This window comes from Echeneis naucrates, chromosome 1 (assembly GCF_900963305.1).
Source record: "Echeneis naucrates chromosome 1, fEcheNa1.1, whole genome shotgun sequence".
NCBI lineage: Eukaryota > Metazoa > Chordata > Actinopteri > Carangiformes > Echeneidae > Echeneis > Echeneis naucrates.
The window spans coordinates 15,113,474-15,137,504 of record NC_042511.1 but is presented as its reverse complement, the minus strand read 5'-3'; the positions used below and the strand labels follow the sequence as shown (position 1 = coordinate 15,137,504).

Here is a 24,031-nt window from a genome sequence, read left to right as displayed (position 1 = left end):
TGGTCAGTTTCTCGAGGCAGAGACGGGTCGGCAACGGGGGGGAAAAAAAAAAAAAAAAAAAAATCAGTCCCATACAGAGTGCTGCAAAGTCTTGGAAGAGAGCTAAGAATCTGGCAAGGAAGCAATGAGCAGGAGAGGCTCATGTACTGACCGACAGGTGAACAGGACCAGCTGTGTGCAGCAGGTGAGCTTAACAGTCCTGATGACGTAGGAGTGGCTGTGAGTTCAGGTGAGACCGTGACACTGTCAGCAGCACAGAGGGAGCAAACAGAGCAAAGCGGTTAAAGGCTGAGCTCCAAACACAAACTATCAAAGAGCAGAGACGGAGCAAGTTAAGTTTCATAGATTTCCTAATTCCCATAGAACAAGACAGATAAAACAAGGGAGTTTGGAAAATAAACAGAAAAGCAGAGGTTATTTTAGTAGCAGTGTCAGGTGCTATTTCTCTGCCTTACAGCTGGAAATAAGTTTGAAATGAAGCACACGTCTTTCTCTTAGAAAGGATCAGAGCCTTTTATAGGTTTTCATCTGGGCACTAAAGACGTGCCATACTGTAGATTTTCATTCTTTTCCAATACCAAATAAAACCGACGGCGGCGTGACCAACACTGATACTGTTTGCAAAAGTTTAAGAGGGGGAACAAACAGGCAACATCAAACTTTAGCTGCGCGAGGACACTAAACCGCTGGTGCTTTAACACAGCCGTAGTTCACCGTGCTCGCCTGACGCAGGGAAGCAGGTGGAGTTCCTGCAAACTGTCAGGAAATAAGTCCTGTATAACGTAAAATTACTTTCCACTGCATCTGTTACATCGTCCAGCCCGATTCGTCTGGACTGGTGCAGCGATCGATATTTTATTACGAGTCTATTTGATTTATTATTTGATGCCAGAAGTATCGACACTGGAGTACTGATACACGATGGCGACATTCTGTCCCTTTATGGGTTCGTGATAAAGCCACACTACACAGTCGGTGCTCTCCTGACCAGGCCGGAGCACTTATTTCATTAGCTCCAATACTTACAGCATTGGACCTTCTTATTAACTGTAATTTCATTTCATTATAAGACTAATGTTAGACTGGTACAAGGTGGAAAAGACAGTGTAGGCTCACACTCCGCTTCAATTTAACATCCAGAGGAAATAATGAACTCAGATAGGACACAGTGGTTTGGCCTCTCACTTCTCTGTGCTACAGGTTAGACTCTGTTTCGGTCTGGAGATCCAATCGAGAACACTCAGGAGATGTGGCAGGAGGCCAGTTAACAGGTTTTTGGGTCTTTCACTGCCACCTTTGTGTAGACTTTCACAGAGGTCAGATTGAATTTTCAAATAAAATCCATCTTGGATTAAAACAAAATAAAAAATAAAACAAAACGCACAGGTATGAAAAACACTGATGCGTTTAACTGCAGCAGTGTCGACAGTACATCTCTTCAGGTGCTTTCCTGTCATGTGACTACAATAAATTATTGATTGCACTTTTTTTTTTTCCTCATTCCAAACCATTGCTCTGTTGTGTAGCTAGAATTATGTGCGATGTACAGATTTAGGAAAAATACGATCAGTTCCTCTGAAAGTGAAGCTCGATCGGTTTGGAAGAAGTAAATCAATCCATTTCAGAGAGTGATTTGACGTGGCGAGGCCCACTGTACCAGCTCTGTGCAACCCTGGGTTGTTTTTTGTTTTTTTTTCTTTCATTTACACTAGTGACAAGCCCTCTCCCTCTCCCAGCCATTCCAGCAATAGTCTAAATGTCAGTGTTTTCTGGGCTCCTAATGTGTTCCTAAAATAGTATCTCCATTGCTGAGCCTCCATGAAAAGGCACGCTCCAGGAAAGGCACAGCGAGTCTGACTCACAGCAGAGGCAGCAGAAACACCATGCCACCCGAAAGCCAATTAAACATGCATGGATGTGTGTGTGTGTGTTCGTGACCTGAAAATAGCCAGTGGATGGATTGCCGGTCTCTCCTCCATCTTGCCCAGTCCATTGCTTCACCCTCTGTCACTCATTTGTCTGTTGGCCCCCCCCTCCACCTTTTTGCCAATTAGAGCGAAATATTTGAGGTGGCCTGCATGTAACCGTTAAGTGTTTTTCCTCCGATGACCACTCTCACAGAAAACTGAGGTGAGAGGACAAAAAGATAGAGTATGCTGGTCGCACACAGGCTAGCTGCAGTAGACATATAGCTGTGGACACACACACACACACACACCCATAGTTTCAGTGGCGTGAGTCCCGTACATCCTGATGCGTTTCCAGAGGTCGGTGCGAGGCTACTCATTCAGAGGACAATATGATGTGGCCGAGAGAAAGACTAATTAGCTTCATCTCGCAGCTTCATTACGGCCGCATTGTGATAGATGGAATTCTCCAACAATACAATTAAAGTTGTGTAATTTGATACAATAAATTGCAGAGACATCCCTGGAATTCCGGAGTGTGAGGTCACCCCTTCCATTCCGTTCTAACCCACCAGCAAACTGGATTCCGGAGCGGCCGGGAAAAAAACGCCCCACGAGCATTATGGTGCTCAACAGAGCAGAAGAAGGAAATGGGATGGAAATCTTCAAATGTCATACTGTATATGGATGGGCTGATTTCCCGCATTTAATCAAATTCAAGTCCCACTTTAAATGCCACCGTCGCCTTAATTAACAGAGAACATGGACTCCACAATGGCGGGCCCCCTTGTTACCTAGCCGCTCATTCACATTCACCGCTGACGGCGGATTTCCACTGGCACCGCCAGGTCCCATCCATCACGCAGTATTTAGGGATTCACCGTGGGGAAAAGAGCACGGTGATCAGCTTCAAAATAAAGTCAATCAATCGACGCTTGCTGCTGGATAAACAAAGGAAAAACACCCATGTGACACGAGGAAAACTCCATCGGTCGATGAAGACCGTGAAACATGGCTGAAAGCCATTCACTTGACTGCAGCTGCTCCGTCGTGAATGTTACACAGAGTGGGTGTGTCTTCTAATGCTCTAATACATCCTAGCTGGCTCATCTGAATTCTTTAGTAATGTATTTTCAGCATCGTCTTGATTATTACAAGAGGATTTCGGAGCAGGTACTTTTTTTTTTTTTTTTTTTTTTTTTTTTAACGACGCACAGGTATTTTAAGAGATGAGCTGCTTTCCAAGGAGGATTCAGTATCGTGCACTTGCCCTGTTTCTCTTTTTGCTGTCCCTGTTCCTGCCCCATTTAGATCTACACAGCTTGCTGTAGTCATCAATTAATCACATACAATAAGCAGATTGATTTCCTTAAATTGATACTCCTCCTCATCGTGGCAAGCATCCGCGTTTGCTCTGTGAGCAGAATGTGTGAGACATGTCATCTTGTAAGACACGCTGAATGCTTCTCCTTGAAGGAGGGAAACAGAAAGAGCGGGAAGATAACACAGCCAGGCAGCACTAACCGATCAGAGCACTCCAGCAGAGATATGACCCACATAGGCCAACGCTCGTCTAATCAGCCTGCTACTGGCAGCATGGTGGGAGAAAAAGGGAAGAGGCGAGCGGCGGGGAGAGTGAGAGTGTCAGGTGGCTCTAGTTAGTTTTGCAGAAAGCTAAAATGCATTTATTAAAAAAAAAAAAAAAAAAAAAAAAAAAAAGCAATTTCTCTCCACACTTCTTTTACACGTTTCTTCACAGTCATTCCTTTTTTTTTTCAGCCCCCCCCAGCTTTTTACTGGTCTCCCTGCCTTTTCTCATTATACTCCCTTCTCTCTGTTATTTTCTTTCCTTTCCTTTCCATCAACCGAATCTATGATCAAAGCAGATAAGAAATGGTGAAAGTCCTCAATAATACACAGAAACTGCGCAAAGATTATACCCAACTGAGTAACAGGAAGCCTTTGTGGGGGCACTGCTACAAATAAAAGGGGCATATTCCAATTTCATGAAGCTTTTGATATTTTTCCTTGGCCAAATACTTCTTTTTTTGTCACAGTATTCACTTTCACATAGTCAAACCAAAGAAGCAGCAAAAAATACAAACCAAGCAGACATTGAAAATTTAGAGGAGTGGAGGCAGTTTGTAGTATTATGTGTCATTAACAGATAGCCGTGTGCCCGCCCTGAAAAGCTTGAAATTAGCAGTGTGGATAGGAAGGTGTTCATTTAAAATGTTTTCATTTTGAGTTGGACAATAAAATATAAATCTGGATATCAGATTTGAATTCTGAGTGGAAACACAGCTTGTCCGTGCTGGTATTTGTTGAGAGAGGCTGACTAAACGGATCAAGAGATTTTAGGTGATCTCTGAGTGTAAGTGGCCACTTTAGAGAAAAATAGTGTTACATGTAACCCAAACTCCTGCCACGAGCCAAGATGCTGTAGAGAGACCTGAAGCATCTCGTCAACAAGTCAGGAGAGACCGCTGTGCTGTTTTACAAAGCAGGCACGCCCGTCTTCAGTGCTAACTCTGGATGACAACAGCAGTATGTGTTATAATCATTCTTTCATTCATCCTCTGCCGCTTATCAGTTTCTGGGTTGTGGGAGGTTGCTGGAGCCAATCCCAGCTCACACCGGGTGAGGGCGGGGCAGGGTACACCCTGGACAGGTGGCCAGTCCATCACAGGGCCAACACACAGAGACAGACGATTTAGAGTCACAAACGAACCTAAACGTGATGTCTTTGGACGGTGGGAGGAAACCCAGCAAAAACGGGGTGAACATGCAAACTCCACAAAGAAAGGCCCCAGGCTGGGAACCGAACCCACAACCTTCTTTTTGTGAGGCAGCAGTCCCTGTCTTTCTCTGTGTGTTGGCCCTGTGATGGACTGGCCACCTGTTCAGGGTGTACCCCACCCTCGCCTGGAACGTTGGCTGGGATTGGCTCCAGCACCCACCGCGACCCGGAAAATGAAATGAATGCAAACAATTCCACAAAGGCCCCCAATCAGCACCACACAAAGGCACTGCTAGTTAAAGCAAACCAATCAGATGCTACCAAGGTCTTACCAGTCTCAAAAGACATCGCTCAGTCCTGACCCCCCAGGGACAGAACGGACTGGAAACGACAAGTCATCCCTCCTCAGGCATTCACCACAGTGCCCAGTGAGATGTATTAAAAATGCCTATTGCTGGGCAACACTGTGCACCTACTCCACGTAGGGGGGTGCCAGTTGTTACACTCCATTAAACCTGTAGATCTGTGTAAACGCAGAAGGAACTGTAATTAGAATAAGACTCATAGAAGTGGTATTATGCTATTCTTGAATCTTTATCTGTAGGCGTGTTCTACTTTGGGAACCCCTAATAAAAAAAATAATAAAGAAATCAATCAACTGGATATAGCCAATAAAAAAAGGGTTAGTGCAACACGAACATGTCCAGAAATCTTATTGAAGGCGCCGTTGATGTCTTCAGCGCGGCCAGCTGGCACTCAGATATAGGTTCACTCAGAGACCAGGCTGAAAATCCCTGTCCAATTTGCTCAGTGTCTGCAATAATAAATAAGTATTAGGTGTGAAGTAAGTTGTTCCTCGGAGAGATGAGCAGCAGACTGAGGTCTGTCCTCCCACTCTCCTCTTCCGGGGCCTCGCTTGGAAAGGTGAATTGGTCCCAAACGGATGTGTTAACAATCCCTTACTCATTAAACATGAACAATATCGTCATACTTTTTTATTTCGATTTTTTTTTTAAGTATATATTCCTACTATAATTTGGAACTGGCACTCTCGGTCTCACCTTTGACTGATCAGCTAGTGAAATTTGCTGTGCTTGTACAAAGACACGCCGCTCACCACCTCCGCATCCACAGATACCCAGACACTGCAACCACACCTCCATGTTACACTGTTCACTCACATCCATAAGCGACTACCATACATGGTTAAAAAAAAAAAAACAACTACATAATGAGCAGGTACTGTTTTCACACACACACAAACACATGCATAGTTCTTAGTGTGTTTGTGTGAAGTATGACTACTTCACAGGTTGTACTGAACCTTGACGGTTATCACCTGACTCTTGTTGCTCAACAATTCATATATGCAATATTTTAATATTATTCTGTGAACGTTTGCTGCCCAATACACTCACACATACTATATTTTACATACATTAGCTATTTTGACAGATTTAAGAAAGTGAAAAGACAGAATTGGATGAAAAAATAAAAAAATAAAAAAAATAATAAAAAAATCAAAAACACAGACGAGCATGTAGCAGAGTGTCTTTTTGGATTATTACAGACCATAATTTCCCTAAGTAACCAGGAATACATATTTGACATGAAAACAATGCCGGCTTTGACTGTGTGTTTGCGTTTCATTTCGATGCAGTAACTGATAACACTCAAGAGGCGGAAAACCGCAAAGCTAGGTCAGTAATTTATTTGTTGGCAAACAACTTTCACTGTTACAACAAATATTAGTTATGAGATCATTCAACTTGGAACCCATACAAAAAGAATAAATAATTATCAATAATATTGTAATAATAATCATGATCATAATAATTTAAAAAAAGAAACAAAAAAACAAACCCAGTGCCACTTTATTTACTCCGGCCCTGCCTAAAGCCAGCTTTCTTTACTCCAACGCTTCTTCTGCGGTCTTTAAACCAATCAACAGATAAATAAATAATTCCTCTCTTGGGGACATGAAGGGGCTTGTGGGATACATGTGCAAGCTAAACTTCATACACTTATGAAAATGTACTCCTAAATAAGTAAACATTGGCTTTTTCATATTGGACGGTGCTGCTGTGTGCAGAATTTTCACATATTCAGAACACATACATGGTGTAATCATGGCATTTCACAGGTGAGACCCACTTTTTGTCAAAGAGCGGAAATTTAGAGAATGACATTTACTATTCTTAGCATCCTTCCTCTGTACAGCAGGATCTTCACCGGACAAGGAGGTAAAGTGAATAGATAGAATTTGGCAATCGAGAGAAGACGCTTCTTAAGCCACTAATGGTTGTTACACCAAAAATCAGTTTTTCCTCCACCCAGTCTCCTCATTGTGCCTCAAGGAAGAAACGCTTTATTCAATTCAAGAACAAATGAGATGAGACCTACTTCCAGTAAGGACTGAAACATAGCATTTCCATAAAAACTGCCTCCTTCATCGTTTCATAACCGCTCCATTTTCCCTTCAGTTTGAAATCTACACAGTGGTAAAGTATATAATAAGAGTTGATTTTGCAAAATGTATGTGGCAATGGTGTTGCTATAAAGGGACCAGAATGAAGAGTGCATAGGGTATACGCGTATTGATCGAGGAGTGCTTCACTGTCTGTAATTACAAAAAGAGTGACATGAAAGATTGTTCCTTGCTCATTTTTGTAGTCTACAGGTGACTAGCACATATCATGACGATTCAGAACAGGTCCACAGACAAAAGGTTTGCAACGGAAAATTAAAAGAATAAAAAACTTGGTCATATGCAACATTTGTATCTGTATCTGTATTCTGTACAATACATAGAAACAGTTTGTGATTTCTCATAATTCTTTGATAACTGAAAACTTTTACAGAAGAAAGGAGAAGAAACGGAACCCAATCTTTTTTCTCTCTCTTTTTTTTTTTTTTTTTTTTTTTTTTTTTTTTTGTTCAATTCAGTCTGTAATATGATCTTCCTCCTTTGTTTTCAGTGAAGTTACACGGTAGCCGCAGTCACTACAATTTGCAGGAATGTTACACCAGCCCAGACACAACTCCATTGTAGCAGATACGAACAGGAAGAGAATTCAGAACATCAGCGTGATATGATTACAGTTCATTTGTCCAGTAAAATAGTTTTTGGGATGATCAGTCGCGAGGGCATATATTGTACATCCTCCACTTGATTGGCAGGTAGTGGGGCGGGGCCTCTTTGGGACCAGTCTGTGTTATGAACATCAGAGTTGAATATCCTGTTTTACCCTTTGAAGAGGTGGAAGCATCATCCCAGTATGTGTCTTTTAGAATGAGACAGTGAGACAGACATAGAGACAAACAGGCAGGCAGCTCCTTTGGCCAGAGCTGGGGGGCCACGCCCCTGTAGTGGTGGTAGTGGACTATATGCTATAATCTGCTAGAGGTCCATTTTGGGGGATTTGTAGGGCTACGGTCAATCTGAAATTTCAAAGTAAACTAACAGGTGGGTTAAAATTACAGAGTCCCTCCTCCTTCATTTCCTTTTTCAGGTTAAAAGTTCCATTTCTGATTGATGTTCACAAAAAAAGTCTGTCAGAACCGCCCTCTCAGTCTGCACCATTTATGACAATACATTCAGCTCCTGCTTTCACTTGACCAGCGATATCACCCACAGTTAATGTCAGTACAGTGTACATCAATCCAGGGGCAGGCCAACTCAGTCTGTCGATCAACAACTCAGAATGTTTTCATTGCAAGGTTGGAAATGTTAGAGTGGGCTGGGGAGGGACAGAAGTCTCTTGATTGGCTCTATAGACTGGTAACCAGGTGGGAAGGGTCTATGGGCGGCTCTTCGGGCGACGAATCGGACTCCTCCTTGTTCCCAGACACCATGTATCCATCGCTGCCACCACGGCCCATGTGGTAGTAGCTCTGAAGCTCATGAAGGTGATTCCTGGAGCCCAAGTTTGGCATGCTCTTATAATAGACATCATCCAGCTCTGGAGCAGTGGCACTCTTACAGGGCTGCAGCTCTCCTGAGCTATCTTCCTCTCCGTCCGTTAAACCGTTCATCTGCGCATCGGGGAGGTCCGTCAGCACTGGCATGCTGGTGTAGAGCGAGTCTCTGTGGTTGGGTGAGTGCGTGTGCTCGTCGGTGTGCTCGTTGGTCAGTAGGGGAAAGAAGCTCTCGCTGGTCTCCTGGGGAATACGCCGTGGCCGGGAGAAGCTATGGGGAGGAGGTGGCGGCGGTGGATGACTGTCTGGAGGTGGGGGCCGCGGCGGCAGGAGCGGAGCGTTGGACTCCTCTCTGATGATTTCCAAACCCAGGTTCTCCTCATGGGGGAAAGCTGCAGGGTTGTCCAGCACCATTGGACCATTGTCCTCTTTATTGCCTCCCACGCACCCACCGACCCCACTGCTGCTGCTGCTGCTGCTGCCTCCCGCCATGCTCCCTGAAAGAACAAAGCAGGAATGCTTACCACATATTGCCCATAGATCAATTTGAGCAGCGAGCACTGCTGCTGTTAGTGTGACGATTTTAAGGTTTCTGCAGTAGAAACGACAAAAAACAAAAAATATACAACTACTTAAAGCGAAAATCACCATTTTTATACAAACAATAGATCACATTATGATGTGTAATTAGAAAAGGCTTGCTCCGCCATCACCTGGCTCATTTAGCAGTTTCTCCTCTCCATTTAACAAAGGTCTCTTTGATCCAAGTGTTTTGGTTTTCCAGAGCACAACTTGAATGTTGTAAGCTCACTGCTCTCATCTGTGCTCTTCACTACCTGCCCAGCACTAAATAGCACTGAATAGACGGTGGTGGAGTATTCAGTGGTTTGTGATAGTTCTATTTCTCTCAGTAGCAGTATGAAACAAAGGGGGCAAATATAACATTTACTAGTATTGGACCTATATTGATCAGGTTTCCAGTGATAACAGTGTTGCTAAGAACCACCAGTCAGGCCGGTTTGCCATATAAACTTAGAAGGTGATAATACGTCAGTGTGGCATTCAGAGCTAATTTTAGCTGAGAAAAAAAAAAAAACAACAACTTTTAGCACGCTGAATACATTTATTTGTTTACTGCACATGTGTAAGTGTGTCAGTTGTATAAATATGATGTTATTGGAGTAAGAGGGCCTCTCCTCCTCCTGGTTTGAAAAATTTGCCACTGCACAAAGTATGACGGCACCTTTATATCGTGGGGTTAAAAAAAAAGAGTTCTTCGAAACCCACCCATGGGGGCCCGGATCAGCTCTGAGAGGCCAGTGTTTCATTCCTAGCTATGTTTGTTCAAAGCCAGAATAATTTAAACAGTCACCTCCATTAGCCATGCTGCTGTTGACCAGCTTGTTCATCAGGTTGTGATTGCGCTCAGTTGTGGCTCTCTCATGATTGTTGAGGTAGGAGGGAATGTAATTGGAGGTCAGCTCTTTGAGGATCTTCTTCTCAAGAGTTGTCTCTTTATGGTTGCTGTGCGTGCCGTAGCCACCACTCCGGTCTAAGATCTGGACGCAGTCACTCAAGTATTCACTGCTGGCCATGCTGTAGTTGTTGGTGTGGTTCCCATTAAGAGGGAGAGTATCCATAACACTGGAGTCTCTTGCATTGTTCAGGATGCCCTCTGAGGAGTAAATGATAAAAATAAATAAATACATAAATTATAATTATTAGGGTCCTGAAATAAACTAAGTGGATTTCTCAGAAGTAAGATTTTAATTACTGTTGGATATCATAACATGTGTATGAGTTGAGGATTAAAAAGGAGCAATGATAATTTTCTTGGAGGGAAAAATGCTTCAAGCGTCCATAATTCATTTAAGAGAAACCTCAGAAGTACTTTCTTTTCTCAATTAAAGCCAGCACTACAGCAGTACAAAAAGTGGAGCAGGAGTTTCACTGCAAAATAAATGTTTTGAAGTGACACTTAAAGTAATTACATTTCAAGTTATTTTAAGAGCAACTATAATTTCAATTTCAATTTGCATATTTTTTCCACACTATTCTAATTCATAGAGCATTGTGTTAAGAATGATTTGGGGAGGGAAAAAAAAATAAATAAAAGCTTTAGCATGTTTGACAGCCCGATCTACTGGCTATAGGTCAGACTGAAAATATCTGGCAGAGCTTTGGAGGCAAGAAAAGAGAGAAGAAAGTCGATGCTATTGAAGTAGTTCAGTATTAATTTAGTCCATACTTGTGTCTCGGTAAGGTGCTAAAGGACGGCATGAGGAAAAAGAGAGGAAAGAAACACAGATGTGAATTTCTGTATACAAGGAAACAAATTTCAGGAGCTACAAAATTAACAGTCACACAGTAAACGAAAAGACGAAAACTATTTAACAAAGAAACTTTTTCTGATTCTTACGATCAAAATCTGTTTTTCAAGCCTTTACAGCGATCTGGCTACTATTGTGTGGATCATTATTTAAATAACACAGAGAAAACATATAAATCCTCCTCAAAATTACATTTGAAACTATCTATCTACTACGGGCATGCACTACCACAAGCAAGACACAAGTCTGAACTGGCATTCCAAAAAAATAAACAACAGCAACAACAACAAAAAACTATAAAATAACATGTATAAAACTGAACATTCACAAAATAACTGAGGAAATATTTCATGGCTCCCAAGTAACTTAGAACAGAACAAGAATAAATCAGCGTGTGAGCTTTTTATATTGTTTTGATAAACGATCAATCGAATTACATCTCTACATTCATGTGCAGTGGGTGTCCTTTGTCAGAGATTGCTGGAGTGTGATTGATTGGTTTATTTGGGAGCCATAATAAGGCTAGATCAGATATGTAGCCACTGCCACTGTAATACCTAAGTGTGTTACAGCGGCAACATTTTTCAGTGACATAACCATGCAAAATAAATGAATGTGGTGAAAAAACAACTCCAAGCTAACTTTCCAAACAGTGTATGTTTATAGAAGGAACATCAGGCACACCTTGGGTGTTGTACATGCCCACGGCTGGGTTATTATAGACTGCCGAGTCCCCCAGGAGAGTGTTATAAGGATTGTTAGTACCATGGGGACGAAGGAGAGCATTAGTTATAAGATGATTAGCCATGGCTCCTGGTACAGGCAGATAGAGAAAGAGAGAAGAAGAGCAACAGCCAAAGACGAGAGAGGAAGGGAGAGGAAAAGCAACAGCCAAGTCAAGAGAGAAAACGAGAAGAGAGAAAAACTCAAGAAAATAAAGGCAAAGCAGAGACAGAGGTTGAGGGAGAGAGAATGTAGACGTGGTAGAGTGGAGGTAAGCAAGACAGGAGGAGAAGGGGGGAGAGTTAGATGGAAAGTGAGTGTGTGGAAGAAAGAGGGAGAGAAGGGGACAAGTAAATCAAACAAGCAAACAGTTCGAGGTGAAAGGCAAGAAAAAGCTTGACAAGTCATTCTTGCAGCCTTTGCATACAGGTCGAGGGAGGGGTGAGAGAGACTGATAAAGAGGGAGCGAGCGAGAAGAAGAGAAAGAGAGACAGAGACAGAGAGAGAAACAGAAAGTAGCATAGCTTGGAGAACATTGTGCTGCAGTTCAATACGCTTGAGCAGAGAGGCATGACTACAGGAGAGTTAATGGACAAAAGGGCCACAACAAAAGTGTTGTCAGTGCATTTTCTTCCTTGGGTGGGAGACAGATCATGTACACATTAAGACACTGCGGGGGGGAAAAAAACAAAAAACAGAATACGAATGACCATGACAGCTGCTGTACATGTCTCCTAATGTTTTCATCGTCATGCTCCCACTCCTCCAAAGTGTAGGTCTATTTATTCTAGCATAGGTTAGAGGGCATACACTCTCAAACATCTCTGCAGTGACAGTTTATTTCTTAAGCAAAGAAAAAAATTCTACAAAATTTTAGCTGTCAAACTCATCTGTTTGTGGACACCACAGTTCAGTTCATATTAGTCAAACTCACTCCCTTTTCCCTATCAGAGCAGAGAAGCTGGCAAGCGGCCTGGACTTGGCTGAAAATATGGACCTCTAGGTAGAATATATTAGAAAGAATGAAGAAAGTGGAACGTGGCAGGATACAAAATGATTTTTGGAGCATAGGCTCTTACTGGAGATTTATTTACAACAGACAATCCGCATTAATTAACATGAAAACACTAAAGATACCAAATATAATTAATCCTAATGCAGCTAAAAACAGACAAAATGTCTTAAAATGTACATATTCCTTCCCCATTTTACTCCTATTTTCAACAAGTCAGGCCCCTATCAGGATATCCGCTTTATTCCTCTCCATCTTTATTCACTAAGCCACAGTGTGCAGTCATTTGAAATCTACTGGCTAAGTAGCTCTCTGCACCATACTTTAAAATGTGAGGGAAGGAGGAGGTAGGGGCTCTTAAGCCCTGCCTCACTAAGTGTGTGATAATTCAGGCGCTGACACACACCGTGTCTGCTTTAGCATCAATCTGTCATGCTAACAGCTTATTAGTGGCCTGAAGGAAACGAGGGCCACACCTCGATTTAGAGACTAACAAATGGCAGTCCGAGTGTGTGCTTATGTGTGTGTGCGCGCGCGCGCGTGTCAAAATGTCTAGCCATTTGGGTGTCTATGTCCTCATTACCCTGGCCCTGAGACAGCCATACTCATGCATTCCGTTCTTACAGTCCATTACTGTGGCTTACTCTGGAGGGACAGCAATAGAACGCTCAGAATATGGTGAAAATACAGTGAGCTAAGCCTAATAGTCATTTTAAATTTGGATAACTACCGCAGCCTTCGTGTAATAAGATAAGCTTGGCTGAACACAGATTCTCAGGTACAAAACACTGCAAAACTGTGCTCTGCTACTGTACAAGAGCACATTTTATCCCGATGTGCTGAACACGGACTCACGGTTGGTTGTGACACACTATTGCATTCAGCTTCAGTATTAATCGAGTGCAACGCTGCATAGCTTAAAGTATGATAATAAAGGGTTGAACATATGTTTTTAACTTTGAGGATTTCTACTGCTATCCTTGGAACAAGAGATATCAAAGCCCTCTGTATCACAGTCAACTCTACATGGTGTAGATTTATAATGTGACCACAAACCGGAAAAAGTTTTAGTAGTAACAACAGTAAGGTCGAAAAATGCTTTTCTTATAAGTCATCATTTGAGGCAGCAAAAAAAAAAAACTAAATAAAACTAAATGATATTTACTCTCAATTCTGCTAATCTTCCTCTCTACAAGAACAAAGTACCATTATTAGAAGTTTGGACTCCCACCACTTTACTAAATGACATCGTATGCTGACTGAGCCTCCCACTATTAATAAAGTAGACATTGTGACAATGATGAGGATGCAAATAGTAGGTATCCCATGGTTACCTCTGTTGAGCGTGGCAGAGCTGTTGATGTCTCCAGTGATGAAGGAGGACTCTTGTTTCCTCACTGTGTCATTCCACATCCTCCTGATACGACTCTATACAGGGAGGAAGAGAAGCAAAATGGAAACAGAGATGGGGGAAAGGGGTGGAGAAGGCATGGGCAAAGATAAAGAGGAGCAGCAAGAATAAAAGACAAGACATGATGATAAAAAAGAGAAAAAAAAAATTGGCAGGAAACAATACAAAATGGTATGGTGTGCAAACAAAGGGTAAATTAGTGCAGGAGAGGCAGTAAAAACAAAAGTAAAGGAACGGCCAGCAAGAGAGACACAGGTGGGGAAAAATAATCACCCATCAATTCCACTTAAGCTCCATTTACCTGAGCTCAGTATCAATATGTAAAGATCTTGGTCAGGGTTTGGGTTATCTCACTTTCAACACAAAATAAAAATACAAGCTCTACATTTAACCGTGCTTTTTTTTTTTTTTTTTTCATGGTTCACTTCTGCTGACAATAAAACTAGTTGAAAGTGAACAATGATAACCCAAAATCCCCATGGCGTTCTCTGGCCTCACCTGAGAGTCTGCTGTGCTGTAGCGTCCAGGTGTGCAGGCAGGTAAGCTCACCTGTGAGCCTGTGGAGTAGCGGCCTGGGGTCCGTGAGGTCGTGGTCTTACTGGAAGAGGAGATGGAGGTCTCCACGCTCTTGCCGCTGCAGCAATGAGTGCGCAGACATTTGCCATATTCTTTGCGCACCTGGGCAGGGGAGGTAAAAAAAAGATATATGAAGGACGTGCAGGAACTGACTGATGTTCCACTTTGACCTTACGCATATGGCAACATAGTTTGAAGATGACATACCAAGCAAGGGAGTGACTGGGAGGCCTTAAGCTGATATAGTGTTCCTGTTCATTTCCTTTCTTACTCAAAGCCTTTGTGCAAACAGAAAATCCATAAAAAATCTGGATATTAAAGGATTAACTCCATAAACTTTAACATCAACATCTGATCCCTAAAGTTATTACTACCACACATCCATCTAAAACGGAGCCATTCCTTGGGGAGATATATGATGCACTTGCACACACAAAACATCTGCATTTAGATCACAATCAAGTTAGAACAAATAGGACTGTAATTGCTTTTTAACAAGCTTGTTGGACTGGCTGGATTGGATTGTCACATGCTCTGTTTGAACAGCTGTGTGGTGAGTTGCTCCATGCATCTTGAGAGAAACCACTTTGGGCTACAGCCAAAAACAACCTCAGCACTGTTCTGAGGACATCTCTCAAGATACCTGATCCCACGGCCTAACACATACCTAAGTAAACTGCACACTAGCTTCCACACACATGAACACACACACACAAGACTTGTTTACTGGTTGTACACTAAAACTAAAAACTCTCTGTGGGACTGCAGCCAGACGAGAGTATTAAGCATTTGATGAATTTTCTTTCCATATCCTGCATCTCTTGTGTACTCCCAGGCACTGACAGTGTGTGGGAGACCCTGTAAAAATATCCCAGGACGTGTAGGCTCTTCCTGGAAGCTACATATATTTCAAGTTTTAAAAGCGCTATGTATGTGCTCACAAATGCATCTAATACTCTAGGCCAAAGAAACCGGAAAAACACACTCACACTCACACACACACACACAGATATATGAGGGTATAAAGGTAAAATGACCTTATAATGAACTGGGAATTTTGCAGAAACGTTGATTTCCAAAATTTTTAAATAACTAGATCTAAATGTTACCAAAATTTCAATGCTATTTCGGGCATGATGACCCTGCCTGCTGATGAAAAACTTTCTTTTCTCTTGGTTGAAGATGAGCAGCTCAGTTTGTTACCTGCTGTCAACACAGTGACAACTAAGAAAGGCGGTGAGAGAGAAAATATGAGAATTGAGCCGCCAGTAGGGTTGCTGAATGACCAATCAAACCTGTCAGCTCTGCAGATATTTTTGGTGTCCCTGCTGATCAATGCAAGCTGGTGTGTCTGTGTGTGTTTGTGTGTTTTTATTTTTGCCCATCGCACTGACTATCTATTTCTGTCCGGCTTTGTGTGTCACCCTCACCTTCTTCTGCAGAATGCAGTGGAAGATGAATATGAACATGCCCTGCAGAGAGTTGAAGATGGTGAAAAGGTAGGCCATGATCACGGTGCTTTCGTTGATATACATCAGTCCAAAAGCCCAGGTCAGGCCCAGCAGACACAGCAGAGCTATGGCCCCAATCACCCAAGACCTACAGGGAGGGAAAAATCATTTACTGCATGCCCATTTTAAATAAAGTTTGATCCAATATCTTATCCTATGCCAACATGACTGTTTACTATGTCCCATAATGTGAAAGGTTTATTCTACAGGTCGTAAGTAGGGTAGTATGAGAGGATTGTCTCTTTCCTGAGATCAGAAAAGCTATTCAGCCATTTGATGCATATGGGACTGTGAGGCCAGAGAAAGGGGTTAGGGAGGTTCATTCAGAACTCAATCACTGCAAGAGTGGGATGAAGGAAACAGTGGGAGGTTTTGCCTAAAAGAATCATAGTCTCATGAAAGGGTTGAGAGAAAAGAAGAAAAAGTCGATTAGTTCATCTAGATACCATTTCGACAGCGGAAGGGATGGGTTTAAGCTTGTTGACGTCAGCCACGGTATAGAGAAAATTAAGAATGTGTGACTCATTTTAAGATCCATCCAAACTGTGATTCAAAGTGCACAGCAGAGGGTAAAAAACATTTTCACATGATGATGTGGGTCCTGAAGTCTGTTATGGCGACTGAAATGGCAATATTTTAATGGAATTAAAGCCTACGCAGAAATGAATCATAAGGACCAAATGTCAAAATTTTGGTCATGTCAAGGCATGTGTATGGATCACGAGCCCTTGTCTGAGCGTGTGCATTTGAGTGTGGTATGTGGCTCCACTGGGCAGTAAGTAGATGGACATTACAGCCATTATAAATGACATTTCTCAGTAAAGGTCACAGTTTCAGGTCCGCCACAGCTGCGATGATGGCTGTTAATTTGATTGGCTGACTGGGTAGTGATCACCTCTTCAGTGAGGGATGGAGGAGAAGAAGGAAAGACAAGGGGACGGGGGGTCGGAGAAAAAGACAGAGGGGGTGATATTAGGAGAGTTAAGAGAAAGGAAGGGAGAAAAGAGGAGAGTAAGTGAGTGAGACTGAGGTGATTGATTCGATGTTGCCCTCTGTGGCACCATTCAGGCGAGACAGAACCTCCAATAAAGCTCGTCTGACTACCCACTTCAATAAAGGGTACACTCATCCCTTTCTTCTCCATCCCTCCATTTCACCTCTCCCTCCAGTGCTCCCTTGAGTCATGGTTTCCCTTCTCAACTCTGTGTGCCCTCATCACATCTCACTATTATGATATTTCAACAGCACATTAGGTCTATAGGTCATGGGAGCTCACAAATCACAAATGAACAAGTAATTCATTTTACAAGTCAGATTAATTGTTGATTTAGGAATATGCAAAGACTCTGAGCAGGTTCTACAGACAAACAAAAATCATAAGCAAGTCAGTCAAAATATCTCAGGAAGTCAACAGGCATCTGATTGGAGAGTGGCCTTACCAGAGCCAATCCACAACAAAGACAACACATGATTGCTTGGAGTTAAAGAGACAAAAGAAAGCAAAAGGAAGAAAAAAAAGATAAGATACAACAGGAAGGATGATGATTAATAAGTAAATGAAGCAAAATAAGACATGACTAATGAAGTGAAAAAGATCAAAATCTATTCAGCCTTCAGTGTGCTCAGAGAGGCTAGGAAACCTTGTTAAAAGGGATCAGAAAGAAAGCGATACAAAAGAGTTATATTCCAAATGGATCTTTAATTTTATCTTTCAGCACCCTTATGATTACATTCCCCTGAACTGCACTGATGCAAGGATCAGCTGTCCGTCTTTAAGCCTGAAACGATTCCCACTTCAAGTCCTATTTAAAACTGCTGTCAAGAAAGATACATTGGCAGTATATTTAAATGATAAATCACATGAGTAAGCCACGCGGTAATTTACATTATAAAATCCGAGCTATGCCTCAGTAAGACATTGAGCTCTGAGCCATGGCACATTGTTTTAATTAGACCCAGGCCTTTGTCTTGAGCTGCACTGAAACAAGAAATAACGCAATCCTGATTAGTTAGTTTAGCAGACAGAGTTTCAGTGGTCTGTGGGAATAAAGTCATATTTCAGTGTCTTACTCAGAGTGATCTAAGCAACAGTGAATTCAATGAGCAGTTTCTTAAAATAACGTCAAACACAGGTGAAATGCACTTAATGTGAGATGCTGACGTACAAAAAAAAAGAAAGTCTGCTATATCTAAAATGGATAATTTGACATTTTAGAAAACAGACTTTGCTTTACTGCCAGGAGTTGGATGAGACGATCAATACCACTCTCATGTCTTACAGTAAATGTAAAGATGGAGCCAGCCGCCTTTAAGTTTAGCTTAGCATAATCACTGTAAACAGTTTGCATTGCTGTGTTTATTGGTAACAATATCTAGCGCTCACTGTTAAAACAGAATGCCTCAAATGTTAGCTAAAGTACAAAAGAAAAAGCTTAAAATCAAATATTCCTCATTTTGCAGAAAGTCGTTTGACATGAACCACCACGACAAAGCTTTTTAGACAGGTTCATGTACAAATTACAGACAAGGTGAACAGATTTGCGAGCTTCGAAGTGCTGGGATGTAGATTTTGGACAGACAAGTGTTTCCCTCTCTTCTGATGTTAATGTTGTTTTTCTATTACTGGTCCCAGCCATGCATTGTTTTTCCCCAATACTATACATATCGGTCTAATCATCTACGAAACTGTGAATAACTTTTTACTTTCCAAAATGTGGAATTGGCCAACAGTCATGCAAGAGCATTCGTACAGCAGGATGGCTACACACATGCACTTACTTGATGTTGTCCAGACATCCTGAGTCTGGTTTGAGAATGGCTGTGTGATGGAACATCTTATAAAGAGCGATACCAAGGAAGATTACATTCAGCTGAAAAACACAGGCACAAACATGTACAAGTTAATATTCTGCAGCAATAAGCCTAATTAAAGACACAATGTCCCCACAACAATTCACTCACACGCAGTGTATATCATTTTATTTTCCCTTCTAGCAGTAATTGGCTTGGGGACACAGTATCAGCCCACAATCAACAAACCCTTTATGTGCTGCAGCATTTATGAAAATACAGCAGCTGAGCACGAGGGAAAATATAGCAGTCATTATTGCCATCAAGGATCATTGTTATAATAGAAATCCAATTCGCTCAGTTGCTGTCTCTTCCACTGCCCTGTCAATGCTTAGATAGGGTGGTTTCATAATTACTCATCTGGGTTGTTGTGCTAGGTCTCCAAGGCTGCGTCAAGTTACCATTGGGAGTAGTCTTAACAGAGCTCCCACCTGCACTGCACCTGCTTAAAGCTCCAATAATATCAGTGACAGCCTGGCTGACATTTCTAAAATGAGTACAGAACATCACTGTACATATGAAATTCATGTAACGGGGAACATGTCCCATCACTTTCATTTTCTCTCTCTCTCTCTCAAATATACACACATCTATAAATATATATATATACATGCACTTACGCTACATGGTTTACTCTGAATACGTAGCACTATACTACTGTAAAAGTGAGTGAAGAATGAATGTTTATCTCACCATAATAATGAGTGTGGCAGGGCCTATGAAACTCCAGATGAAGTATGTATCCAATCGCAGCCAGCACCTAGGAGAGACAGCAGAAGATAAGAAGTGAGGAAGACGGAGAGACAGCAGGAGAGAGACATCATGCATGAAAAACAAAGGAAAGGAGAACAGGAGAGAGGAAGGACACATCGGGATTAAAAACATGCTCCAGTCTCAGATGGATGTAGGGTAGCAAGGATTTACCATCAGAGGACAGGACATGCATCACAGTTACACACACACATGCATGGAGGAAAGCAATACATTGCATTCCATACAGTAAATCAAATGCATCGTGATAGAGGGAGGACAAAAGGAATTGGGGTGGATAAAAAAGTGAAAGAGATGGAGAACAGTGAGAGGTCTTGGAGGTTAGAGAAAAATACACTATAGTATACACACACCTGGAATTTATATGATACACAAAGGGAAAGACAGCATGGGATGAGAACCTGTGATAAATAAGCCTTTACTTCCCCCTCAGGGCACAGATATATGACACAGCCACATCCTCTGGTCGCAGAAATATGACATGGCTGTGTTCATTTGAATACTGAGTTATGGATGCAGCCCTCATACCAGGCTATTTATGGAGTCTGGGAGTGGCTGTGGTGAGGTTAAAGGACACACAAACACACACACACACAGGTTCAGAGACAGAAGACATGCACAAATACACCAAATAACATAACCACGCACGCACACGCACACAAGCACATACACACATCCACAGACAAACAAGCGGTTTAACCACAAGGTTAGCATTAGTAATAAATAATGTACTGCTTTCTGCTAAATTATATTTTCCCAAAGATCTTCACTCATCAATTGTGGTTTGCAGGGGAGGGGTCAAAAAAAGTCCCAAAGCTCCCTGCACTGAGGTCAGACCCAAAGGGTGGCAGAAAAAAGGTGCCAGATAGATACCACTGGAGCAAAATGGCCGACTGATTCATGACCAGCTGCTTTTGAATTATTAATCTTTCAATTTCCACCACATTAGAGAGCCCTCCATTACGGGTTCTTGACTGTGTCACCATATCCTCCGTTAGGGCTCCTTTGCTAAGTCATAGCCACCTTCATTATGCGACGTGAGAGGGTCGGTGCCACTGGCTAATATGGGGGAAGGTGGGGAGTGCTATGTGTCAAGGTGACACAGCAGGGACAGCAGATGATATTTTCAGAGGTTTTGTCTCAATGTGTTATGTCAAACATGATAAGCTGTGCCATTTTAAAGACTGGTCTGATAAATGAGTCACATAAGGTAATATCTACTTTTAATGAAAGGTACTTTGCCATGAAAATAGTTGCGTCACATTTTAGCAACGCCATGAACAGCAGACACACTAGTCGTGTGGGAGAAATATAAATTTGAACAATATTCTTTCATTCTTCGATGAAATTAATAATTTACACCTTCACAGATTTGTCTTGGATTTGTGTGATGTGCTACGTTATTGTCTCCAAACATATGACTTCATTTTGCATTTTTACTGTCAAACCATAGCTATTGTCTCAAGACAAGTCTCCCAGCCTCCCAGCTAATGGCATGCAGTCTGATTATTCATCCAGAGCTTGGCATTCAGGCTCTCATGTTTTAATGATCATTCCACAATGAAATATTGATCTCAGTGGCATAAGGATTGGTGTGGCTTGATGGTTAAACACTGCTAAATTCAACCCTTTCCCATCTTTAAACCTCTATGAAGTGACACGTAGGTACTGGAAAGCTGCAAAGTCTGATCTACAAAAAGGCCCCCAGAAGCAGCATTAGAGCTGTAAATCATCTAACAGTCCCATTGTGGCCTGTCATTTTTCACTTTCTGTATGGAACTGCTCAGTTATTAGCAAATGAGATTTTTCTAGCACAAGTTTTTGAATAAAATGTCTACATTGATTATCTCCTCTTGAGTATTTCTGCATTGATACAATTGCAGAAGGGAGAAGAGGCCATAGACATGGACGAATATTATGACCATAATATGCATATGCACAGCATGAATAAAATGCTGGCCTCTTTTCAGAGTCACAGCTTAAACGGAGTGGACGAGTCATGCATGTGAAACCCCTGTGTTCACTCCTGTGCGTTTGTAGGTGGCCTATTATGCAAATAATTCATATGAATGAGATGCTGCCTGCCTTTTGTGGATTTGCACCAAGTCGCCTTTAGAACAAGTCAGGCATGCATGAATAAGATACCATGTGCTCTTAATGTATGTTCTCATCCCGCTCAGCACTCCACATTTCCTCCAGGGAAGTCAGTATGGATGTGTGCACACACTCACTACTCTACTGTTCCTCTTTCCATTCCACCATTCTCACATTTTCACACTTAATCCACTCCTTCTCTCCCTCAGTTTGCTCAACTGTGCACCACCTCCTTCTACTCTGCCAGTTAAATCCTTCCATATTCACACATTGTCGCTGCTGTGCTCCTGCAGGCACTCTGTGGTGCATCCTCCTCTGCTTGTCCCCAATTCTTCCCTCCCCCTCTTCCATCCCTCGCTGCCTCTCTTGCTTCTCAACCACTCTGTATTAACTCTTCAGAGATGCCACAGCTTGTAGAATCCACTGCGATAGACACAGCCAAAATGACAGCAGGCACTCCATCATCCCTCCCTTTTCTCCACTTGCCCCACCATCCATCCTTCCTTCACACCACACCTTCTTCACCAACCCTCTATCCTTACACTCGGTCAGTGCCGTAGCTCCTGTAGTCCACTGCAGCGGAGACAGCAACTATGACAGCAGGCACTCCATATCCTGCCAGGTAAAAGTACTTAGTCCTTGAGTGTTCGCTCTCAAACACCTCTACCAGCATGATGTAGAGCTGCACCCCTTCCAGGAACATCCAGGTGAAGGCTGCCAAGAAGAAGAAATGGAGCAGGGCCGCAAAGACTGCACAGGCAATCTGGAGAAGGAAAGAAAAAATGAGGAGGATTTAAAATTACAGTAACAGTACACACAACACTGCTGAGGAAGTACTAGTGAACACTGGCATTGATGAGTTAGTGGAAAAAAGATCAGACACTCCAGGCAATAAGGCTATTAGGCAAACTTTACCATGTTCACAAAAATTGGGCTACCAACACTGGACTAGACAAGGAGAGAGAGGGGCTGAAACAAGAAAGAACAGAGGGAGCGCACAATCATCATGCAGTATGACGGCAATTACTTGTGACAGAATAACTCAAAATCACTTCACGATAACAATATTAGTCAAGCCCCCTTCATGCTTTACTCAACATCTGCAATCTACAAGTCATCAAGGAAGATAAATGGGGAAACACAAGTGACAAGTTGGTGCTGCAGCCCGTGCTGATTGACCGCATCTCAAACAGAAGGAGAAAAGCGCTTTCATAAGGGGGCTTAGAGAAAGGACGGGGCTAAGGTGGTGAGGAGAGCAAATTACTTGGAAGCACGGTTGAAAATACAATATGATTGTAAGCGAAGAGTGAACAAAATAAATGGAACTGCTGCTGCTTAAAAAAAAAAAAAAAAAAAAAAACTCGGTAAATTGGTATGAAAACGAATTTGGAAAGAAGCAGGCAGTGACATCCGTTCAGGTACTGAATAGTTGTCGATATAAAAAATAATTTTATTTGAGCTGAACTGTGTGTTTAACATATTCAAAACACAGTTAATTTAGTTAGTTGTGAAATGGAAATAATCCGATACCAATTTTTTCAAAAAGTCACATCGGTAGCTACTTGTGCCGAGCAGTAGTAGCCATTCACATTGAAGGGAGTGAATGGAAATCACACGGACAGAAAGCAGTGAATAGAGACAGGTAAATGGAAAGTTAGAGAGGCACACGATAAAATATTTAAGAAAAACCCCAGTGAGAGACTGTCCTCAATGTAAAAAACAAATACAGAAATACAAAGTGTCAGTGAATGAGCAGTAGGAATATAAAAAAGGGGTCATCAAAACGGAAATTGCACTCAAATTTTCAGCAATAAGATTGGATGAAAAGAGGAGTGCTTAGGAAGCAAAGGCAAATGAGCGGTGAGATTTGGACCGTCACGTTCATGGCAATGTTCTAATCTAAAGAGTCACTCCTAAATCACTGAATGGGAGCGCTAACAGACAGACTTTTATAATGGAGGGGTTTGCAGTGAGAGACAATTACCTAACGTCTGAGAGACAATGAGTTTAGGGGCCGAGGGAGTCACTCATTTCCATTTCTAATGATCGCACAGTGTAGCTTACACACACAGGCAAAGACACACAGACACATTGCAAGCACACACAGGTTAAAAAAAAAAAAAAAAAAAGAAAAAGAAAAACGGGCTGATTATGCAAAGTCATTTACTTTTCCTGCTGGAATTACTGG

At 42.1% G+C, this 24,031-nt stretch overlaps 1 protein-coding gene across 3 annotated transcripts in view; it reads right to left on the bottom strand.

Moving 5' to 3' along the window:
* Nucleotides 1-6,343: 6,343 nt before the first annotated feature.
* adgrl3.1 (adhesion G protein-coupled receptor L3.1) overlaps nt 6,344-24,031 on the bottom strand; it is a 106,443-nt gene continuing 88,755 nt past the window's right edge. For 2 of the 3 annotated variants that reach the window (XM_029497370.1, XM_029497371.1), the window contains 8 exons: nt 22,386-22,606; nt 19,672-19,738; nt 18,907-18,998; nt 16,048-16,216; nt 14,540-14,719; nt 13,965-14,058; nt 9,938-10,240; nt 6,344-9,062 (listed from right to left, as the gene is read on the bottom strand). In XM_029497370.1, coding sequence (XP_029353230.1) covers nt 8,419-9,062; nt 9,938-10,240; nt 13,965-14,058; nt 14,540-14,719; nt 16,048-16,216; nt 18,907-18,998; nt 19,672-19,738; nt 22,386-22,606 — 1,770 coding nt within the window. In that variant the 3' untranslated portion in view covers nt 6,344-8,418. The remainder of the gene's footprint in view (nt 9,063-9,937; nt 10,241-13,964; nt 14,059-14,539; nt 14,720-16,047; nt 16,217-18,906; nt 18,999-19,671; nt 19,739-22,385; nt 22,607-24,031) is intronic. The other variant, XM_029497372.1, reaches the window with a different exon arrangement.